At 36.1% G+C, this 18,443-nt stretch overlaps 1 protein-coding gene across 1 annotated transcript; it reads right to left on the reverse strand.

Moving 5' to 3' along the window:
- Positions 1–1,217: 1,217 nt before the first annotated feature.
- LOC103723633 (aspartic proteinase 36-like) lies at positions 1,218–16,669 on the reverse strand. Its single transcript, XM_088723881.2, has 12 exons — positions 16,315–16,669; positions 16,106–16,226; positions 13,773–14,203; positions 13,517–13,673; positions 9,443–9,522; positions 9,252–9,348; positions 9,032–9,104; positions 8,598–8,804; positions 3,362–3,486; positions 2,985–3,083; positions 2,787–2,884; positions 1,218–1,495 (listed from the first exon to the last, which is right to left on the reverse strand). The coding sequence occupies exons 1-12, from the start codon at positions 16,572–16,574 to the stop codon at positions 1,324–1,326; spliced, it is 1,920 nt and encodes a 639-aa protein (XP_088580007.2). The 5' UTR covers positions 16,575–16,669; the 3' UTR covers positions 1,218–1,323.
- Positions 16,670–18,443: the final 1,774 nt, after the last annotated feature.

Genomic DNA, 18,443 nt, shown 5'->3' on the forward strand with positions numbered 1-18,443 from the left:
AGACAATCTTTTAGTGTTGAGAAGTGATTAAGATGCCAGTATATGCATATGGATGTGTGGAAGCAAGCTCATTCTCCTGGTCCAAGCATAATTTTGCTGCGTGAGAATCTGGATGGTCCAAATGTTGGCTATCGGCAATCTTATTTCAGAACCTATATTATCCGGTGACATTGAGATTGCAACTTCTTGTTACTTTATTGGCTTGTGACTTGAGGTTTACTTGGACGCAAATGACCATCTTCGAAATAAATTAAGAGAAGCATGATGAACCGATAACTGATGCTGGTAGTTACTCAGGAAAGGAAGAGAGATGCAGGAGGGACGTTGCAGGTAATTTGCTCTTAAACCTTGAAACCTGTGCGTTGCTAAAATTTGAGTGAGCAGCCTACCTTTTCGCTGGGTGGGAATTGGACATAATCGACGTCATTAGAGCTCTGGTCCTGAACAAAAGAGCTTTCACACTACGCATGGTTTGGTAATCTGGAGATGGTCTCCACTAGCTTGTAAAGGTTTTTGGAGGAGAGTTTGGTGGGTGGCAAAGGGGGAGAGAGAGAAGAGAGGACATGAGAGGGATGAGGTAGCGGTGGAAGGATGAGATTCCTGGAATCTCCTCCACAAACTCTCTCCACTTTCCCCCCTCTTTTCCTTCCTGGAGAGAATCGAGTAATTGTACGCAACCTCTCTTCACATGATTCCCATGCGTAAGAGTCAAATCATCTATGGCAGGTGAAAATTCGTGCATATCTCTACGGATGCAGGATTCTTGGACAGGTCATACATGGCAGTTAGTAATCTCCTACATGATTCTCGGATCACATATAGCAGTGAATATTACCAAACATGATTCTTGGACACACGTATGGCATTTAATAATCCTCGTGGATGGATAAATAATTCTCGGGAACAAATATTTAGGGTCCTGCACACTTACTCAAAGATTTGCTTTGTAGGTGGCCCTCCCAAACTTGCTGCGTTGAGCTACAGATTCTTGAAAACATATGATTAGGACAAAAATGCATCGGTGGTGATATTTCATTAACAAGATTGGTGTTTTCACAGAAAGCAATAACATAAGACTCCTTCCATAGTCATGCAAATAGTCAACTTTAAGGAAAATATACTACACGGTTCACCCACATGCTGTTTTTGAATGAGGAGCTTTACCATGCATTGCATCTGTGAAACAGCATAGCAGATTTGGCAAGAGCGGACTTTAATTTTGAAAAAGCATGATTCACTGTGGTCATGCTAACTTTCTTCATGTTGCCAGTTACAGCTGAATATAATTTTCATTGTACAATGATTTCAAACCAAAGTTCTACACTAAAATGTCTGGAGCTCTTGTTCTGGAAGAACAGCATCCACCGGCCTGTATGTTCCCAGAGCTCCAGATCTGTGTCTCAGGAAGTACCATAACAGAAAACCTGAAATACTGAGAGTCACAGTGACAGAAATTCCCAAAATCAATCCCAATAGATGTTGCAGCCACCACGCCCTGTACATGAAATTATAGCAGAAGGAAGATTAAAGAAATAGAAAGATTTATAGCAAGTTCTTTCATCACTCTTTTTGGTCAATCTGCCCTGTAAATTAGAAAATGAGCAATGGGTATCATCTTTTTAGTCACACTAAACTTTCATTGATGAGCTGATATGGTTACCCTATTATTCATGAATATGGGCATCAATGGGCTTTACTTTTTTAAGGAGATGAACTATGCATCCCTTCTTCTAATGCAAGGAATAGGCACATGATGTACTTGCTCTGCACCAGGCCAGCATCATCATGCACCGACACATTTGGATATGGAACATTGTAGAAGAAACACCTAAGGCACACACTGAGGGAGTCTTGCAGAACTTCGCTCTTATTTCATGATCCTTTTGTTAGCTTTCTAAAGCAGACATGTATTGAACAATCATCAAGACAACTACTCCTTTGGACAAACTTGCCTTCTTGGAAGTCAGATTAGAGATGCTGACTACTGCGGACTAATAGAACCTAAACACATAGTTTAAAATTTATAGCAAAATCTGACCTGGATAATAGTGCTAAACAAGCAAATACATAAACAAGGATCTTAACATAGTTAGGGAGCCTTCAGAGAGGAAAAACAATAACTGAATCCAGCTAAATAAAATGATCAACTTCAATATGTGCAACTGTATCTATGTGTTCTCTGCAATGCATCCACCTGTATCAGCATGTTTGCTAAAATAGGCTACAGAATAGGGCAAGTATGAGGCAACAAATGGATGTGGACCTAGGCCAGTACACGACCCTATATCATGCCAGTTTCTGTTCAACATGACACAGGTCACATGGCATGATAAGTTACAGTGTAATAAGAAAGCATATGTTCAATATCTTTTTTTTATTTTTTTTGCTAACAGCAAGTTCTACAACTAATTACATGTTAATAATGCAACTAATCTGAATGGATATAAATAAGTAAACATAATGATGAGTTTCTGCTATTACTACTTGGCCAAAAACATATTGTAGGACATACTACTGCTAATCATCGAATCACATCCCATCTATTGGTTTTAGCTATAAGATTAAGGTATAATAGCTCATAGTTTGGCACATTTTATGGCATCAACCTGTCTCTACTCTTTGAATAGGTGTCAAATTCCTAGCCAAAACAACTTTGGACAAGAAAGGAATCTGCTTTGAAACTTAAACGATAGATAGCATATAGGAATATTAATCTGTCATTCAATCATCTAAATATGCAAGAGTATAGAACAAGTCTTTGTGGCTAGCGGCCAGGAATCCAGTACCGTCTCGATGGAGGCTCAACATTCCATTCAATTAACTTGTAACTTCCAAAATTTTCAGGAAGGCGAACACGGTGTTCAATCAAACGAGAAATTATGCTCTGCAGAAAAACAGAAGAGTAGAATTTACTATAACCTGCATCTAAGAAATACCAAGTTGTTTATCAATATGCATCTAATGATGTCAAAAAGTGATATTACCATTGCCGTTCTATTAGAAATGGAATCAGATCCTAATGGAAAGATGGCGCATCTTACTAGGGTAGCATTTCCTGTACTTGTGAGATTCACCAAATGGACCTGTAAGCATTTAAGATTGCAAGTGTCAGTTAAAACCGCTTGGAAATAATTTTTATAACAGCATAGCAACCACCAGGAACTATTGGTAACATGGTACAGCATATCTGGATCTAGTGTCCTGGAATAAATGCCAGGATATGCTGACCTGGCATTGTCGATCTCAGTAGGTAGCACCTTCTTATTAGGACACCACAACTATCATCACAGAAATGTAACAACAAGAAATCTAGAAAGAAGTTGTCTGTAGGTAGCAAGGACCAGTAAAGAATAGACCTCACCTGCCGTGCATCAACCTCCAACTCATGCGCGATCAGATCTGCAAGTTCTGTAATGTGAAGCACTAGGTCTGGATACTTCACACTCAACGATATATCAAAGTTTATAAGCCCAATTTGGAATTGACCTGAGAAGATCATTATAAAAATTAGAATTCAACATTTGTAATCTGACTTCCTATTCATAAACCAAAGCACTACAATGAAATGAAATAACAGCTCTTAAGAGGGTAGAAGGCATTTCATAAAGCTAAAGCAACATATAACAAACCTAGAGCAGACAACATGTGGATATAGTTTTAATGCATATTCTCTTCATACACACTACTTTTTAGAGACAGAAGTTAATGGAAGCTATAAGAAAGTAACTTGTTCCCAAATTCATATTTCAACTTCCAAGCAATGATTTTCAGGAAATAGAGAAGAAAGAAAAATCAACATCTACCAAGTACAACATATGGTGCATATGAGATGGAAATACAAGAATTAAGCTATAAATAAGGCATTCCTAGAGCTTATATAGGGCTTAGAATTAAGTGAAATAGGTTAAATATTTTTCTAACCTTTTCAATTAAAATTCACCTGCAAAAATTTACCATCATCCAGGAAATCCAGCTTCCTAAGCCTACATTTGGATCATATTCATATTGTTCCCTAACGAATCTAGATAAGAGTATTGAAACCCCAGATACTGATTTTTGCAGATTCTCTAAATGATAGACAGATTGGACATATAACCAGACTTGATTCTCTCTCTCTCTCTCTCTCGTTGTGAACGTGTATATAACTAAATAATCACCCATACTGGCATAGATGCAGATTCAGAAACTACAATCAGACACAAGTTAGGATGTCTGATTCAGAGTTGCCACAATGGGAAATTATCAAATGGATGTGACAAGAGCACATAAAATGGAAGATAAAAAAAAGGTTGGAAATTATGCTCAATGCATGTTAAAATTGAAGTATAACATGTGGAGAACTCATTACAAACAGATGAAGGCATGAAGAAACCTTAGACACAATTCCCTTGTTTCTTCATATATGACTTCATGTTTTCCCATAATTCCATGCATTTCTATGATGCCTTTCCGGCATTACCCAGATTTTGAGGTACCATTTTGAATATTTAGGGAATGCTTGACCCTAATGAAATGAGTTGCTCAAAGTAAATTAAATGATCAAAAGAAAAGAAAAGATTAGAGAAGTGGGAAAAAAAAAAATTCAAATGTTAAATATTCTTTCTGGAAAAATTATAAGATATTGAGTACTTTAGTTTAAGCAAAACAGCTTCCTCTTTGGCCAACTCAGAGCATCTCATACATCACATATAACCACTATCACATACTGTAACTTATAAGCTGTATAACATCATAAACATTACTAATTCTGTGGCAACGTATCTATATGGGTGTGGTAAGGGGAGCAAGGCTAGGGCATGTGTCAATGCACATGTGCACATGCTCTTCCATGTAAGAGTGCATGCGTGAAGGGATAAGGTACTAGTTTCTTCTTGCAAGTCAAAGGCTTGAAAAGAAAGGAAAAACAGGGAAGGTGTATGCAAGGTTTAAGTATTCGCCTTTCCCCATATCCATCACAGGAAGTGCCACTATTGTCATCTCACAACATGAACATTGACCTTTTCTTTTCATAGGCAAGTTGTTTAAATTTTTTAATCTGTCAAGTTCCATTCTTTCACAGAAAGAGGAAATGAAGATCGCAGGCAAACACAAAGGCAGTATCATGAGCCCACCTAGTCACCTAAACTGTCCATCATTACTTGAGCGCTTACTAACCATACGAGTTCCAACCTTCCAGGTTAGGCAGCTATATAAAACATTATTGTTAAAAAGCTCTTTTGAACTTTACTGAACTAGAACTGAACTTTTTAGCAGGTCGGTTGCTTATAACCATATGAATTCCAGCCCACTCAGATTGTTGTCAAAATCTTACAATTCCCAATCTAGATCTTACAATCTGGATCAAAATGACAATAAATAAATTGAATCTTATCTTTGGATCAGGATCAGTTAAGAACACAGGATCTAGATCCGTATTATGAATTGTACAGCTCCTTGGATCATCAAAGCCAGCTTGATTTTACTATTTAGTTATTAAATCATGTGGGAATCCATTTTCTATATTTTATTTGACTATATGACTTTTAATTACTGTCACTCAAAAATCTTTAGTAAAATCAGTAACCTTGTTACTGGTGTTTATAAAGTAAAAAATAAGATGCAGATTTTTACAACTCAACCAAACACAATTCATCCTTTCTTTGGAAACATTCTAACTAAAATGATAATCTAATTGACATGTAATTTATTTTCATCATCTAGTAGCTACAATAGTCCTTTTGATCCTAATCCCATTTGCTCCCCTAGCTTTCGTCTCTCATTGTCAGTGTCGGCCCAGCAGAGTGCTTTCGCCGTTGGTGTTCTTTCCGATCTCTACGCATTTCACCGCTCCACCATTAAATACCATGATGTAGTTATATACGAAAAACTCACTTTGAAGTGACTATTCCCTAAAGATATTAATTTTATTATGATCCATTCCAGGAAAATATGGTTCACATCAAAATTAAAAACTAATTCTATTCTTTTTTCTTTCTAGTTTTTCTTTCTACTAGAAAATGAAGATAAAATAATTACAATAGATTTAAAACCAAGAACCTCTTCAGTAAAGGAGAAAACTATGCCCAACACATGCATGTCCCTATTATCTGAAAGTTTCTTCTCAAGCCACTGCCAACTGCTAAGGCTTCATTCTTTCTTTGTTGATTGAATGGATCATTGCAAAAGTGACTCATGGTGAAACCAATGATTGTCCTTCTTGGAAACCTTTCATAATAGGAAGTAGAAAAGCTCAATGGTTATTGTCGGTAAAGCAAAAAACAAAAAAGGTAGTTTTCATCAAGGGAATTGAATCATAGGAGTACATTTTCTCATCCAAAGAGGACCCTTTCTCTCAATTGAATGGGCTCTTATGGATCGTGCATCCTATAGGTGTACTATGCTCTAGCATTGTAAGCATGCTTAGCCTTCTGAACATCGGTAGCTTTATCGGTCTTAAGGAGATTTTGTCCTCTCACTTCAAGGCATGGTGCTTCAAAATCTACTCTATACCCTAAGATAATGCTGCCTCTGAGGCTAATGGGAGGGTTCCATCTTCCTGTTTTAGGTAGGCTCTTCATCTCTTTTCAGCCCGCGATGGAGTCCCTCTTCCCCACTAGGACTTCCATCTTCAGCCCTTCCTGCCTATCTATTTTCTTTGTAGCTATAGAACCAGCTAGTTGAGAATCTGCCCTGCCTAGTCAATATGATGACCCAAGTTCTACTCTCAAACAGAAATCTCTCTATCAAAAAAGTCCGTCATTTTTATGACCTGATTGCTCTCACTGCTTATCCTGCCATGAAGAAAACATTCTTTCATCCGATCTGGAAATAGAAGAGGACAAACAAACAAAACCCTCCATTCACATATAGAAGAACACAAACTCCTATTCTGAAAAAGTACAAGGATCACTAACCTTTTTTTATCATCAATTAGTTTTGTCTAGCACGAGGATGACACTCTCAGTTCTCCCAGGGTTAGATTTGCATCACATCAGAATCCAGGGGCTGAGGTCTACTTCCCAAAAGGAAGAACTTATGCCAGTCAGGAGATTAACTCATGCCAGGAATCTGAATAAGGAAAAAGAGTGTCTGCCATCTTGGATAACCAAACACAATGTTTGCTTCATTAGGATGCTCTATATGACCTTATCTTGGTGGAAACCAAACTTCTTACATGCATGCCTTTTTATTCTCCATTATACTCTATATTTGACTCGTATTTCAAATTTCATATTTATTTTATATTTTAAAATATTTGAAAGAAACCAGAAAAAAAAAATTATGATCCATGACCAATCCAAGACCCAATCTGGTCCAACTTACATGACTCAATCTCCATCAACAACATTGATAACTAATATCCACAGACTTGACCTGAATCTAGGAGTCCAAAAATCATTGATCTGTGTTAGGTGTGGTCCAAAGATAGACCAACAAAACGTTTTGAATCTAGTTAGGGTTTAGGAAAAGTTTACCCAACGTGGATCCAGACCCAAGCCAATAATATAATCCATAATGCTATGGAATTGATTTTTATGAACTAGATCAGACCGACACTCGGCCCTACTTGGATCTAATGGTTTACCTAGAATGTGATGCATGTTGTTACACTCATCCTATTCATATCTTGTGGTTCTTACTAATTATACTTTAAACCTATGTCACCAATGATTTCTTTTGAGGGCATGAGAGGAATCTCAGGATCGGACTCAATCTGATCCTTAGACAGATAAAGTTTGGGGTCAAATATTTAGACCTGAACCTCCTACAGGTCCGAGTCTGAGTTTGGTAGTATTTAGACCCACCTAACCCAATATCAATTTAGCAACTCTATCAATAACATAGAATATGCACGCTCAAAAGTACAGACATCAAGGGTTTAAAGTGGCACTAGTTGGCATACAGGTCAATACCATGTGAACCTTAAACTGATTTTGCGCATATTGGCATATAAGAGATTGATTAAAAATGATCAAATTTAGAAATAATCAGTAAAATTAACGAAGAGGGTGGTGGTGGGCCTTCCATTCTTTCTTATTTTGGTGCTGGAATAAGAAGAGAAAACCACGTCTTCCTCCTCAATATAATTTTAACATCAAAAAGAAAATGCACTAGGACTCACAAGCATTATCCAAATGAGTCTTAAGGGCACTATAATGGTCCAAATTAGCCAGAACAAGTCCATCACCTTGTACAAGTCATGGTGGCTGGAACCTCTGGTACATAGGAAGGTTGGCCGGTATAGATTGGCTTTACCTATGAGCTGGCCAAATTTTAGTCCAGCAGGAAATGTTAGATCAGTTATGGAAAAACAAAAAAACCTGTTATAATCAATAGTTTTTATAGCAGGACTTCAACAGAATCCACATAAATTGTAATATAGCTTCATCATCCAGTAAAAGGAATTGACTCAATAACTTCATGTCGCCCCCCAACTATCCAAGACATTTTCAGTAATTAGTAGTTTAAACTGCAAGTTGTTTGATACATGCGTAACCAAATTATATGCAATTGGCAAAACACCTAGCTTTCAGTGCAGACAGAAAAGTTGTTAATGTATCTAAAACATTCCAATAAGTAGAACGCACAAATTTTAGCTAGCATGCAGAAAACCAGACCTGGTAGTACATCATTTTGCATTCCACTAGGTGATAATGCTGGTGAGAGTTCAGCAATTGGAGGCCCACTATAAGAAGCTGAAGGTGCTGGCGAAGGGGCTCCCTGTATATCCAATTTCTCCCATAACTCAGAACAGTTAGTTTTCCAAAACCCAACTCTTTGGTTCTGACGATCATAAGTAACAAGAGTATTGCGAACAACAATTCCTGTTAGATGAGATATTGTGCTGATGAGTTGCAGAAATTTGGCACTAGACCATGAAAGAATAAAAGCGAATTAGATTTCACTTAAAAGAAAAGGAGTGACTTTCATTTGATAAGGAGTACAAATCATATCTGCAATGGTGACAAGATTGTACAATTAACAAGGTAGATAACCAAGCGATGTCAGAGAAATACACGAATGAGTTCCACCAAAACCAAATATAACATACCTCCCAAAAGTGTTGTTGCATCTTGTCCATTATGAAAGATTCCAAGGCAATAAGCTCCTCGGACCTTTGAGTGCTTCATTGGCAATAAGAGGAAATGGAGAATGGATGTAGGTCAACTGGTGCATCAAAATAAGCAAGAAACACCAAGAACAGAAACTGGCAGACATATTGTCTTTTGTTGTACACTAAGTATAGTCTCATCCATAAAAGGTCATCTTACCCGGAACAAGTAATTTTCAGGAGAAAGAGACAGCTTTTGTCCATTGCCAAATACCATATCAACTTCTGGAAAGATCTTTGAGAGTTGGGAAGCATCACTTGGCACATTCCAAACAGGAGTGTTATTTTTGGTCTTAACATGAAAGAAATTATTTGTCAAGAACATATATTATTTACTCATATGAATATTACCTTCCAGCATCAGAAAAACAAATATCATTGTAGTTTGGGTCCGGACCAGGGATTTGTTTGAGATGTACTTCGTTCATTATCTACATCACACCACCAAAAAAGAAAGCTAACTAATTCAATGTTGAAGAAGAGAAATATCATCAGCCACAATGTTCAGTAAGCTAACCAATCCAATGTTCTGGAAACAATTATCAAGTTATATTTCCATATAGATAATATTGGAAGTATGGTGGTTTTCTTCTTTTAATGTATGGCATAATCCAGTTAGAACTGCTGAATGCATTCTTTTGTTAAACCAACAAGTCAATGGGTTCCCAGTGGAACAGAAACAATACAACTATAAGATGACAAAGAACCACCACCTAGAACTGAAAATTAAGGGGCAAAAAGGAAAAGGATACCATCCAAAATCTACGGTAAAAAATGAGGATGGTCAACCATTATAGACATACTGCAGCCAAGAAATAAACAATATCAAAGATTAAATAAATAACAGAAAGAGAACAGATATAGCTCTTAAGACAAAACAATGGTTGTTATAAATCTAAATGTTTAAATGTATCAATTTTCCCCAGAAAAAAACACCTAAATGATATAGCAGAATTTGAAACTGTAGTCATATTAAACACAAACCAACAACAGCACAACTATCAAGAGATGAATATGTCCATGATAGAGTTTGTAATGCATTTCATGCAATAAAGACAAAGTCATGAAAACATATACTATCATCCATCCAGATCATGATATGTGTACTATGGTAAGATGGTACTGTCAACTTCTCGCATAGAAAGCCCCATACAGAAACAGTAACTGAGAGAAGGATCAGACAGTGATCTAAGAAAATCTAATAGAATTAGAAAGGAGGGAAATTTGAAATTTCAATTATATGTCTAAGTGAATTTTGCATAAAATATGCACTCAATTATTGATTTTGCAGAAAATGGTTAGCTTTTTTTTTTTTGCAAAATGATAAATATTTAGAGGTCCACAGATAATTTTGCACTTGGATAAAATATAACACACGCGATAAACATTTATTGAATGCTTGACACATATGTACTGAACATCCAATACACATATTTTGAATACCAGAAACACATTTGTTTAGACCATAGTATGTCTACCTAGACCCAGGGATCCAATTGTCCGAGGGCCCCTGAGTGTGTATCATCCCGCAAAAAAGATTAAACTAACCTTTTCTTGCAAAATTGATAATTAAGTAGATTTTTATGCAAAATCTACAATGTCTAATTTACAGATTATAACTTCCCAAACATTTTCAAATGCACAAATCACCTAATCCTAAATTAAAATAACTCAGATGGAACATAAACTTAGTGGCATTATGAACTGATTCCTCTTTTGACAATATATTGCTTATTATAACGTTTCAAAGAAGATCAAGGACACAGACCTCCAAAAATTATATGTTGTTCATGACAGAGTGATACAAATAAACCAGCCTAGAAACTAAAATTCTACCAGGATTATACTGGAACAACAAGATCAAAAAAATATGCATGGCTATAATCCCAATAATAGTCATAGAATCCTAGGGTAGACAACTTTATGTGTATAGTGCAAAATAGTTATACATTCTTTGATAAAACCTCCCAATTAGTTAAAATCATGACTTATTTGCCAGTGGAAAACAAATTTAAAAAAAAAACAGTTTTCTCATCCATATGCTTTGATAATGCTGCTCCATGACAAAAAGATGAACTTGCATGATTGCATCACCTAGAAGGCTTGAAATTTTCATATGTTGCATGGCCCATTTTAAATGTAAAGTCATACTACACAGGACAGCATGCATGTAAACTCTAGAATGGGTGGCAGCAGTGCAAACACATTCGCTGAATAAATGAGCAAAGGATAACATTAGAGTACATCATGTAGCCAGCATAATGTGCTACATCATGTGCACATAGTATGGCTCTTCTACCAGCAATCTCTAAACAAGTGGCAACAAGTGCCAAATAGTGAGGGCAGAGTGTTATAGACCAACATCTCTAGACACAGAATGATAAACAGAAGAATTGTGCAGGTTTGCCCATGTACACCTGTAAGACATCATGCAGTAATCCCTAGTTCCATAGACTCATGACAAATCATAGACCAAAAGTTTAATAAACATGAAACCAAGTTACGAAACAATCATGAGGTATACAAATTCATGAAGAAGTCAGATTATAAGTCAGTGGAACTTCTTAGTAGATGATAGATGGAGATGGAAAAGATAAACAATAAGATAGATATAGTTAGTGAAGCGACAATCAATCTCCAATTGTATCATAACATGATTACAGAGTCTTGCTATGCTACATAAAATTGAGGATAACAAGCATAGACCATCCATAGAGACAAGGGATATACATATCATGGATAAAAACCAATACTGATAGAGCAATAATCAAGAATCTCTTAGAAGTCAGCCATTGCAGTATAGCCCCTCAACCATGCAAAGATCTTGAAATATTCCTCAAAAAGAGTGTACGCAACTTTCTAACTCATGCATATCACATATCCAGTCATTTTGGTGCAGGATGAGATCAAAGAAAAGAACTACTCCTTGATCTAGAGAACAACGAGAAAATAACTCATACAGGATATTTACTTTCTACACCACTTAAAGACCACCCTAATTACCTAGTATACGCCAAAACTAAATTTCAAACAGTTTTCCCCAAAGTAACCTAAATGAATTGATGATGGAAGTTAATAACGACAGGTCTGAGGACCACTTCAAATTGTATCACTTATCCTAATGGTGCATTCCTCTCCAAGAAAACCCTGACATGCAATGCTAGTTCACACCATGCCTATGAATTCACCTAGGACTCATCCTAATGATTTAAGGATAAGCACTCTGACGGACTTAGGCACAGTTGTGAAGGTAGCAAGAACATGAAATATATGATCAATGTACTCCAAATAGTTCCCACTTAAATGGACTTGGTTATAATGCATAATATCTGGCATATCAGATGCACATAGTTTACAAAAGAGAATAGATAATTTAAGAATGAATAAAGAATGTAGATACTATAAAGCGGTCTATATATAATCAAGAAAGGAAAACACACTGAAGGATTCAACGCTCAAGAATTTTATATGGGTGGAGTTGAAAAGGGAGAATGGCGATGCATGAGTCCCAACCAAGGTATTAGCATTATATAGAGATGACTAATGAAATTGGATTTAGGAACCTTCTTCGCGCATGTGTAGGGGTGGCAATCAGGTCGGGTCGGGTCAGACACAAATCTGGTCGGACCTAGGTAGGGCCAAAAGCCTGTCAACCCGAACCCAACCCATTTATTAAATGGGTTAAAAATCAAAACCTAAACTTAACCTTTTTATTAAGCAAGTTGCTCAACCCATTAAAAATCCAGACTTGAACTTGACCTTTTTATTACACAGGTAGCCCAACTCGACTCGCATCACCCATTTAATAAATGAGTCAAAATCAAGTTAAACGAGTTAAGCAAGTCTTAAGTAGGTCAAATGGATGAAAAACAAGTTAAGTGAGTCTTAAACAAATTAAACAAGTTGAGTTAAATAGGTTAAGTAGGTTTTAAATGAGTAATGTATGTTTTAAACAAGTTAAGCAAATCTTAAACAGGTCAAATCATGATCTGGCCCAACTAAAGCTGAACAGGTTAGAGATCTAAAGTTGAACTTAACTCGTTTAATCAACAGGTCCAAGCGAGCTGACCTGTTCATGACCCGACCTATTTATGCCAAACCGAAACCTACTTAAAGCAAGTTGGTTGGTGGATTGGGTCATAAATTGCCACCCTTATACACGTGCACACATATCACTAAAGCACATAATTATGAGTTCCTTTTGTTGTGAAAAGTATTCATAGTAGCTCTAGTATTCAATATGATATCAGTCTAACCAGGCAAATTAAAACCTATAGGGCTTATTGGAAGGAGTAAAAATGAAATCTTGATAGTTCTAATATTAACAGAACGCATTAAAGACATTAAGGCAGCTTTAAATGAATCAATCTAGGCAAAGTTAATAAATAACTGATGATATATCAAAATCCAAAGAAGAAATCTTACAGCATCTTTAAATGCTTTAAAAGCATCTTCCGGTAGGTAAGCATAGGTAGTACCACTGTCCAGGATAGTTCCATGCTTTCTATCAAAGATCCTTGAGTTTAGGTGCAATGGCTTTCCAGACACATGTAGTTCCTTCAGCTCAATATTGTAATATGGGCTGTTTCCAATCCACAACTATAAATGTGTGAGATGTATCTAACGTATTCGACAAGAAAATCTTGCATTTGCTTACATGTAAAGTAGTAATTAATAATACCTGCGGTCAGGGTCTGAATGTGAAAACACCATTTCTGGAGGAGGAGGAGATATTCCACCAAGAACCATTGCACCCCCTCCAATATCCATACCACCATAACATAATGAAAATGAATCATTTATCACGCCCTTTTTGACAAGTTGATCCATAATACTGAGCTGACCACGGCCCAGTCCCATTATGCCATCGGCATGTTGACTGAAAATATCACCAGTTTCAGAATTTTCACAACCAAAAATAGCATGCTGGGGTAGAAGTGCGCATTCTGCACCAAATGATACAATGTCCTCACCAAGCACCCCACTACTAGAGCTCATTTCAGCATACTGCCTTTCATACGTACACAGCGACATCTCTTCATCACAAGTGCAATCAGCATTGCATTTCACTGGTTGGTAGGTGCTTGACAAATCAGGTTGAAACCTTGGGTCCTAGACATCAAACAAAATTTACATCAAACTGAAAAACTGAACAGTATATACAAACTTCTCTGCAAAAAAATGGACAACTTCAAAATTAGGTATGAAAAAACAAGTTTGAAGTATATAACAGGATAACCATGTAACAAATATCAGAAGAGCAGAATTGCAATGTCTGGTTAACATCACAAAAAAATGGTAGAAAGCGCAATAAGATGATGTTATCTCATGTGCATGCTTACATTAACAAAGAGGCATATACGGAAGGAAATGACAGACTAGATAAAGTACAAAGTACAAAATATATTCAAGAGGCCTCGATCAGCTCAGAATCCAAACATAGAGTCTCATCAGACCAACTGTGACACCATGTACATTTCTAAATTTAATATTATATTTTATCTATTTTATTTTATTTTATTTATATGGATTTTATGTGAATGTATTTAATCTTGTGCTAGTTAAGGTTACTAAGAACTAGCGGCGTTAGACTAGAACTTAAGGTTTAGCAGGACATGCTGAGGACTCAACTCAGCAAACCAGATCGACCATAAGTTGAAAATTGTGCAGAATTTTTTAGCGAAACCAGTTTTATATGAAAATAGACTTCGAGAGCTTTGAGATGGTACTAATTTTGGCATGTTTTCTTAAAACAAACAAGTTATGAGTTTTTTAAATTGGTCCTGTTGTGCAGACCTGTTATAGCAGGTTATACCGGACCGATTTTTTTAATATTCTACACAAATTTTAGCCTTAGAGAAACCCTAGAAAACCCTATTTTCTTTGTGTTGCATAAGAAAAGAAAAGGGAAGGAACACTTGGCCATCGAGAGAAAGAAGAAGAAGAAGAAACTAGGGTTGGAAAGCATTCAAAGGAAAGGACAAGATTTTGATTTTTGGAATAAGATCTTGTAGAGCACATCGCTGATCAAGGTAGGCAACTTTGAAAATATTTTCAAATATTATTTTACTGCTTAAACAAATCAGGGAATGTTGAAGTTTGTGGATTATGATTTTATTATCAGTTTATTATAGGTCACGTTGAGGACCATTAGCTTATTTTTTGGTTTTGGGCCGTGACACCAACTCTTTCAAAATCAAAAAAAGCCATCCACATTCTAACATGGGTTAGTCAGTGACACAACAAAATAGCCCAGAATTTTTTCTTGAAATAAACTATAGCCCATCAAATACAATATATAGTAACAAGCTTATAACTTATGCAATACTCAACAGAATAAATGCGGTAGATGGCTCTAGTGACTGTTTAAGATCTGCATCAAATCATATTGCAAACGAATGAAATTGCAAGTAGTGAGAGTCCTTGTCATTGCTATCGTGGATGACTGCCTAGCAATGTTGTCTCCTGTAGGCTTTTTAAGAAAGTAATTTGCTTCAGCTGCACCCACCTACGTGTATGTATTACAGATCTAAGTGACCAATTGACCACCCAATTCTCCATGAAACCAATTTTATTTACTACAAAACTATTTATCATAATATTGCAGGTATATATTATAAATTATATGAATGACTAAAAAACAAATATCCAAATCAGTTCTATATTATTGAGTAATGTAGCAAAAATGTAAATCTGTTAAAAAGAATTCAGTGATATTCATAGCAAGCAAGCAAGGCGATTGGAGTTTTCTCTTAGGATTTACAAACTATTGCTGAAGATAATAATGTCAATAATCTATACATGGCAAGTATTTAGTATTCAGATCCTCGTCATGACGCGACAAAAGATAATAAATATATACAAAATAGTAATCTTGCATCAAGAACTTATAAAAATAACCAATCTAAGAGCAAAATCCTATAGATGCTGCAAACCACAAAGTTAACATTTGCTTTCTTGAAAGTGCAATAACCAAATAGCGCCCAAAAAGAAGAAATTTGGGCACAGGCTCGCCTGATGATTGCCGCACTGGTCGCAGTTGGAGCACGGGACGTACGTGACGCTGCTCCCGGTATCCACGATCAAGGCGAACTCCTGGGGAGGCGTCCCGATCCAGAGCCGGGTCGTGTAGTACCTGCTCGAACCGAGGGTAATAGAGATCCATCCGATTGAACCGGAGAACAAGAAGCCGATCGAAAGAAAGGGATCGAACGATGGGTTACCCGTTGCTGAGGAGACCGTCGTAGAGGCCCATGCGAGCGCTAGCGACTGGAGACTGAAGATGCCGGCGGCGGAGGCGATCGGGCCCGGCGGAGGAGTTGACGGAAGAGAGGAGGAGCGGCAGCACGATCGGATTCGGAGGCGCGCCCCGTCCGAGTCCGGCGGGGGATCCGAGTCCGGCGGCCTCGTCGGCGGCGAGAAGAAGAAGAAGAAGGGCGAGGAGGGAGGAGGCGGGGGTGAGACGATCCCGCGCGCGGGCCATCGTTATCGTCCGGCAAGCACGTGAATTCCTCTCGTAGGAAAACGGAGGGATGGAGGACCGTTTTTTACATACGGAACGAGGACGCTTTGTTTTCCGATTCAACCGGCCTCGGTCTCTGGTTAACTTTAAAAATTTTAATTGTAAATTAGAAATACCCGGCAAAGGAATAAATTAATCCAAAATACATGGTTAGCTGCCTCCCAACCTCCTAGTAACTTACTCTACTGATATTTTGCAGGATAGCATAGTTTATTTCTAGATTAAATAAAAATGTTTTATATTTTTTAAAAATATTCATCTTGGCTATTTTAAAATATTTAGCCGGTTAAAGTGAGATATAAATAAAATAAAGAGTTCTTTATGCCATTTAGATCTATTTTAACATTCAATCAGAAATCAGAATGGTTGGGATATTTTGAGACTGATACGATGTAAACTCAAAATTATATATCAAAATGATTTAGACTACTCCGAGCAGGGATGGAGCTAAAAATATATTATATTAAACTTGAACATGATCATATCCTATTTGTGTCCATATTTTTTAGTAAATACGAAAACAAATATAGATGTTAAATAGATACCAAAATTAGTATCTATATTTATTCCAAATTGATGGATATGAGTCAGATATTAAATAGACATAGATACGAGTCACATATTATTTATATTCATTATTCTATTTAGGACTATTTTAATGTTCAATCAAAATGATTGGGGATACGTTGTAACGTAAACTCCAAATTTTATGTCAAAATAATTTAGACTTTCTAATATGAGATAGAGCTAAAAATATATTGAATGAGGCTTGGACACTATTATATCCAATTCGTACTTATGTTTTCTCAATAGATATAAAAACAAATATAGATATTAAATAAATACTAAAATTAGTATCCATATTTGATCCAACGAATACAGATATAAGTTAGATATTAAATGAATGTAAAACAAGTCAAATATTATTTATATTTAGATATTAAATGGATATTATTTATATTAATGTTTTCTATCAAAGTACATATACAAGTCAAATAGTATTTAGTTATAAATCGAATTCCAAGTGAAATTCAATAATTAAAACTAGTATAAGTGATATAATTATGACAATCAGGAAAGGAATCCTCTATTCATATTGCAAATAATACAAACAAAGGAAAAGGCATAGTAATTAAACCTACACAAGATTTGACTTAGCCATAGGTCTTAGTCATTGGGGATTTAGATTTATATTAAAATATTTAAAATTAAATAATATTTAAAATAAATTATATAACAAAAAAATATAAATAATTTTTTATATTAATACTATAATGAGACATTATGATCACCATAAGTTAAAGGTTTTCCCAGTGATTGAGATGTTCTCGTCGAAATAGATAGTCATGGGTTTGATTCTAGATTTAATTGCTACTTTTTACCCGATTCAACATCAGGTAAAATATTGAATCTGTTTTCAACCCTAGTCTTAGATATGCCTCAAATAAGGTACAATGTTTAAACTTAACAATCCAACTGAAAAGCGTAATCACCTGATTCATATCAAACACTACTGATTTGATCAATGATGCACTGTTAATTTTTGCTTCAGACCAAGCTGAAGACGAAACTTGATGATCTAGCTTATGAACTCAACTGTATCTAAGTGGATTTGTGATCCAACTAAGTTTCTTCGTGCATCTACTCGTCTCTGCTTTCGCTTTCGTTAGTGATATAATAATTTAATTTATAAATTTTTGAATTGTTTGCATTGAGCTTGATTGGTTATTTAATTATTTTTGTTTTGAGTTGCAAGTTTCTATCTGAATCACCAATGCACTGAAATAATTGGAGGTACCGTTTTTTTCAAGAAAAAAAAAAGTTGATAGA

This window comes from Phoenix dactylifera, chromosome 6 (assembly GCF_051530095.1).
Source record: "Phoenix dactylifera cultivar Ajwa chromosome 6, Ajwa_hap1_PhDact_Kaust_v1.1, whole genome shotgun sequence".
NCBI lineage: Eukaryota > Viridiplantae > Streptophyta > Magnoliopsida > Arecales > Arecaceae > Phoenix > Phoenix dactylifera.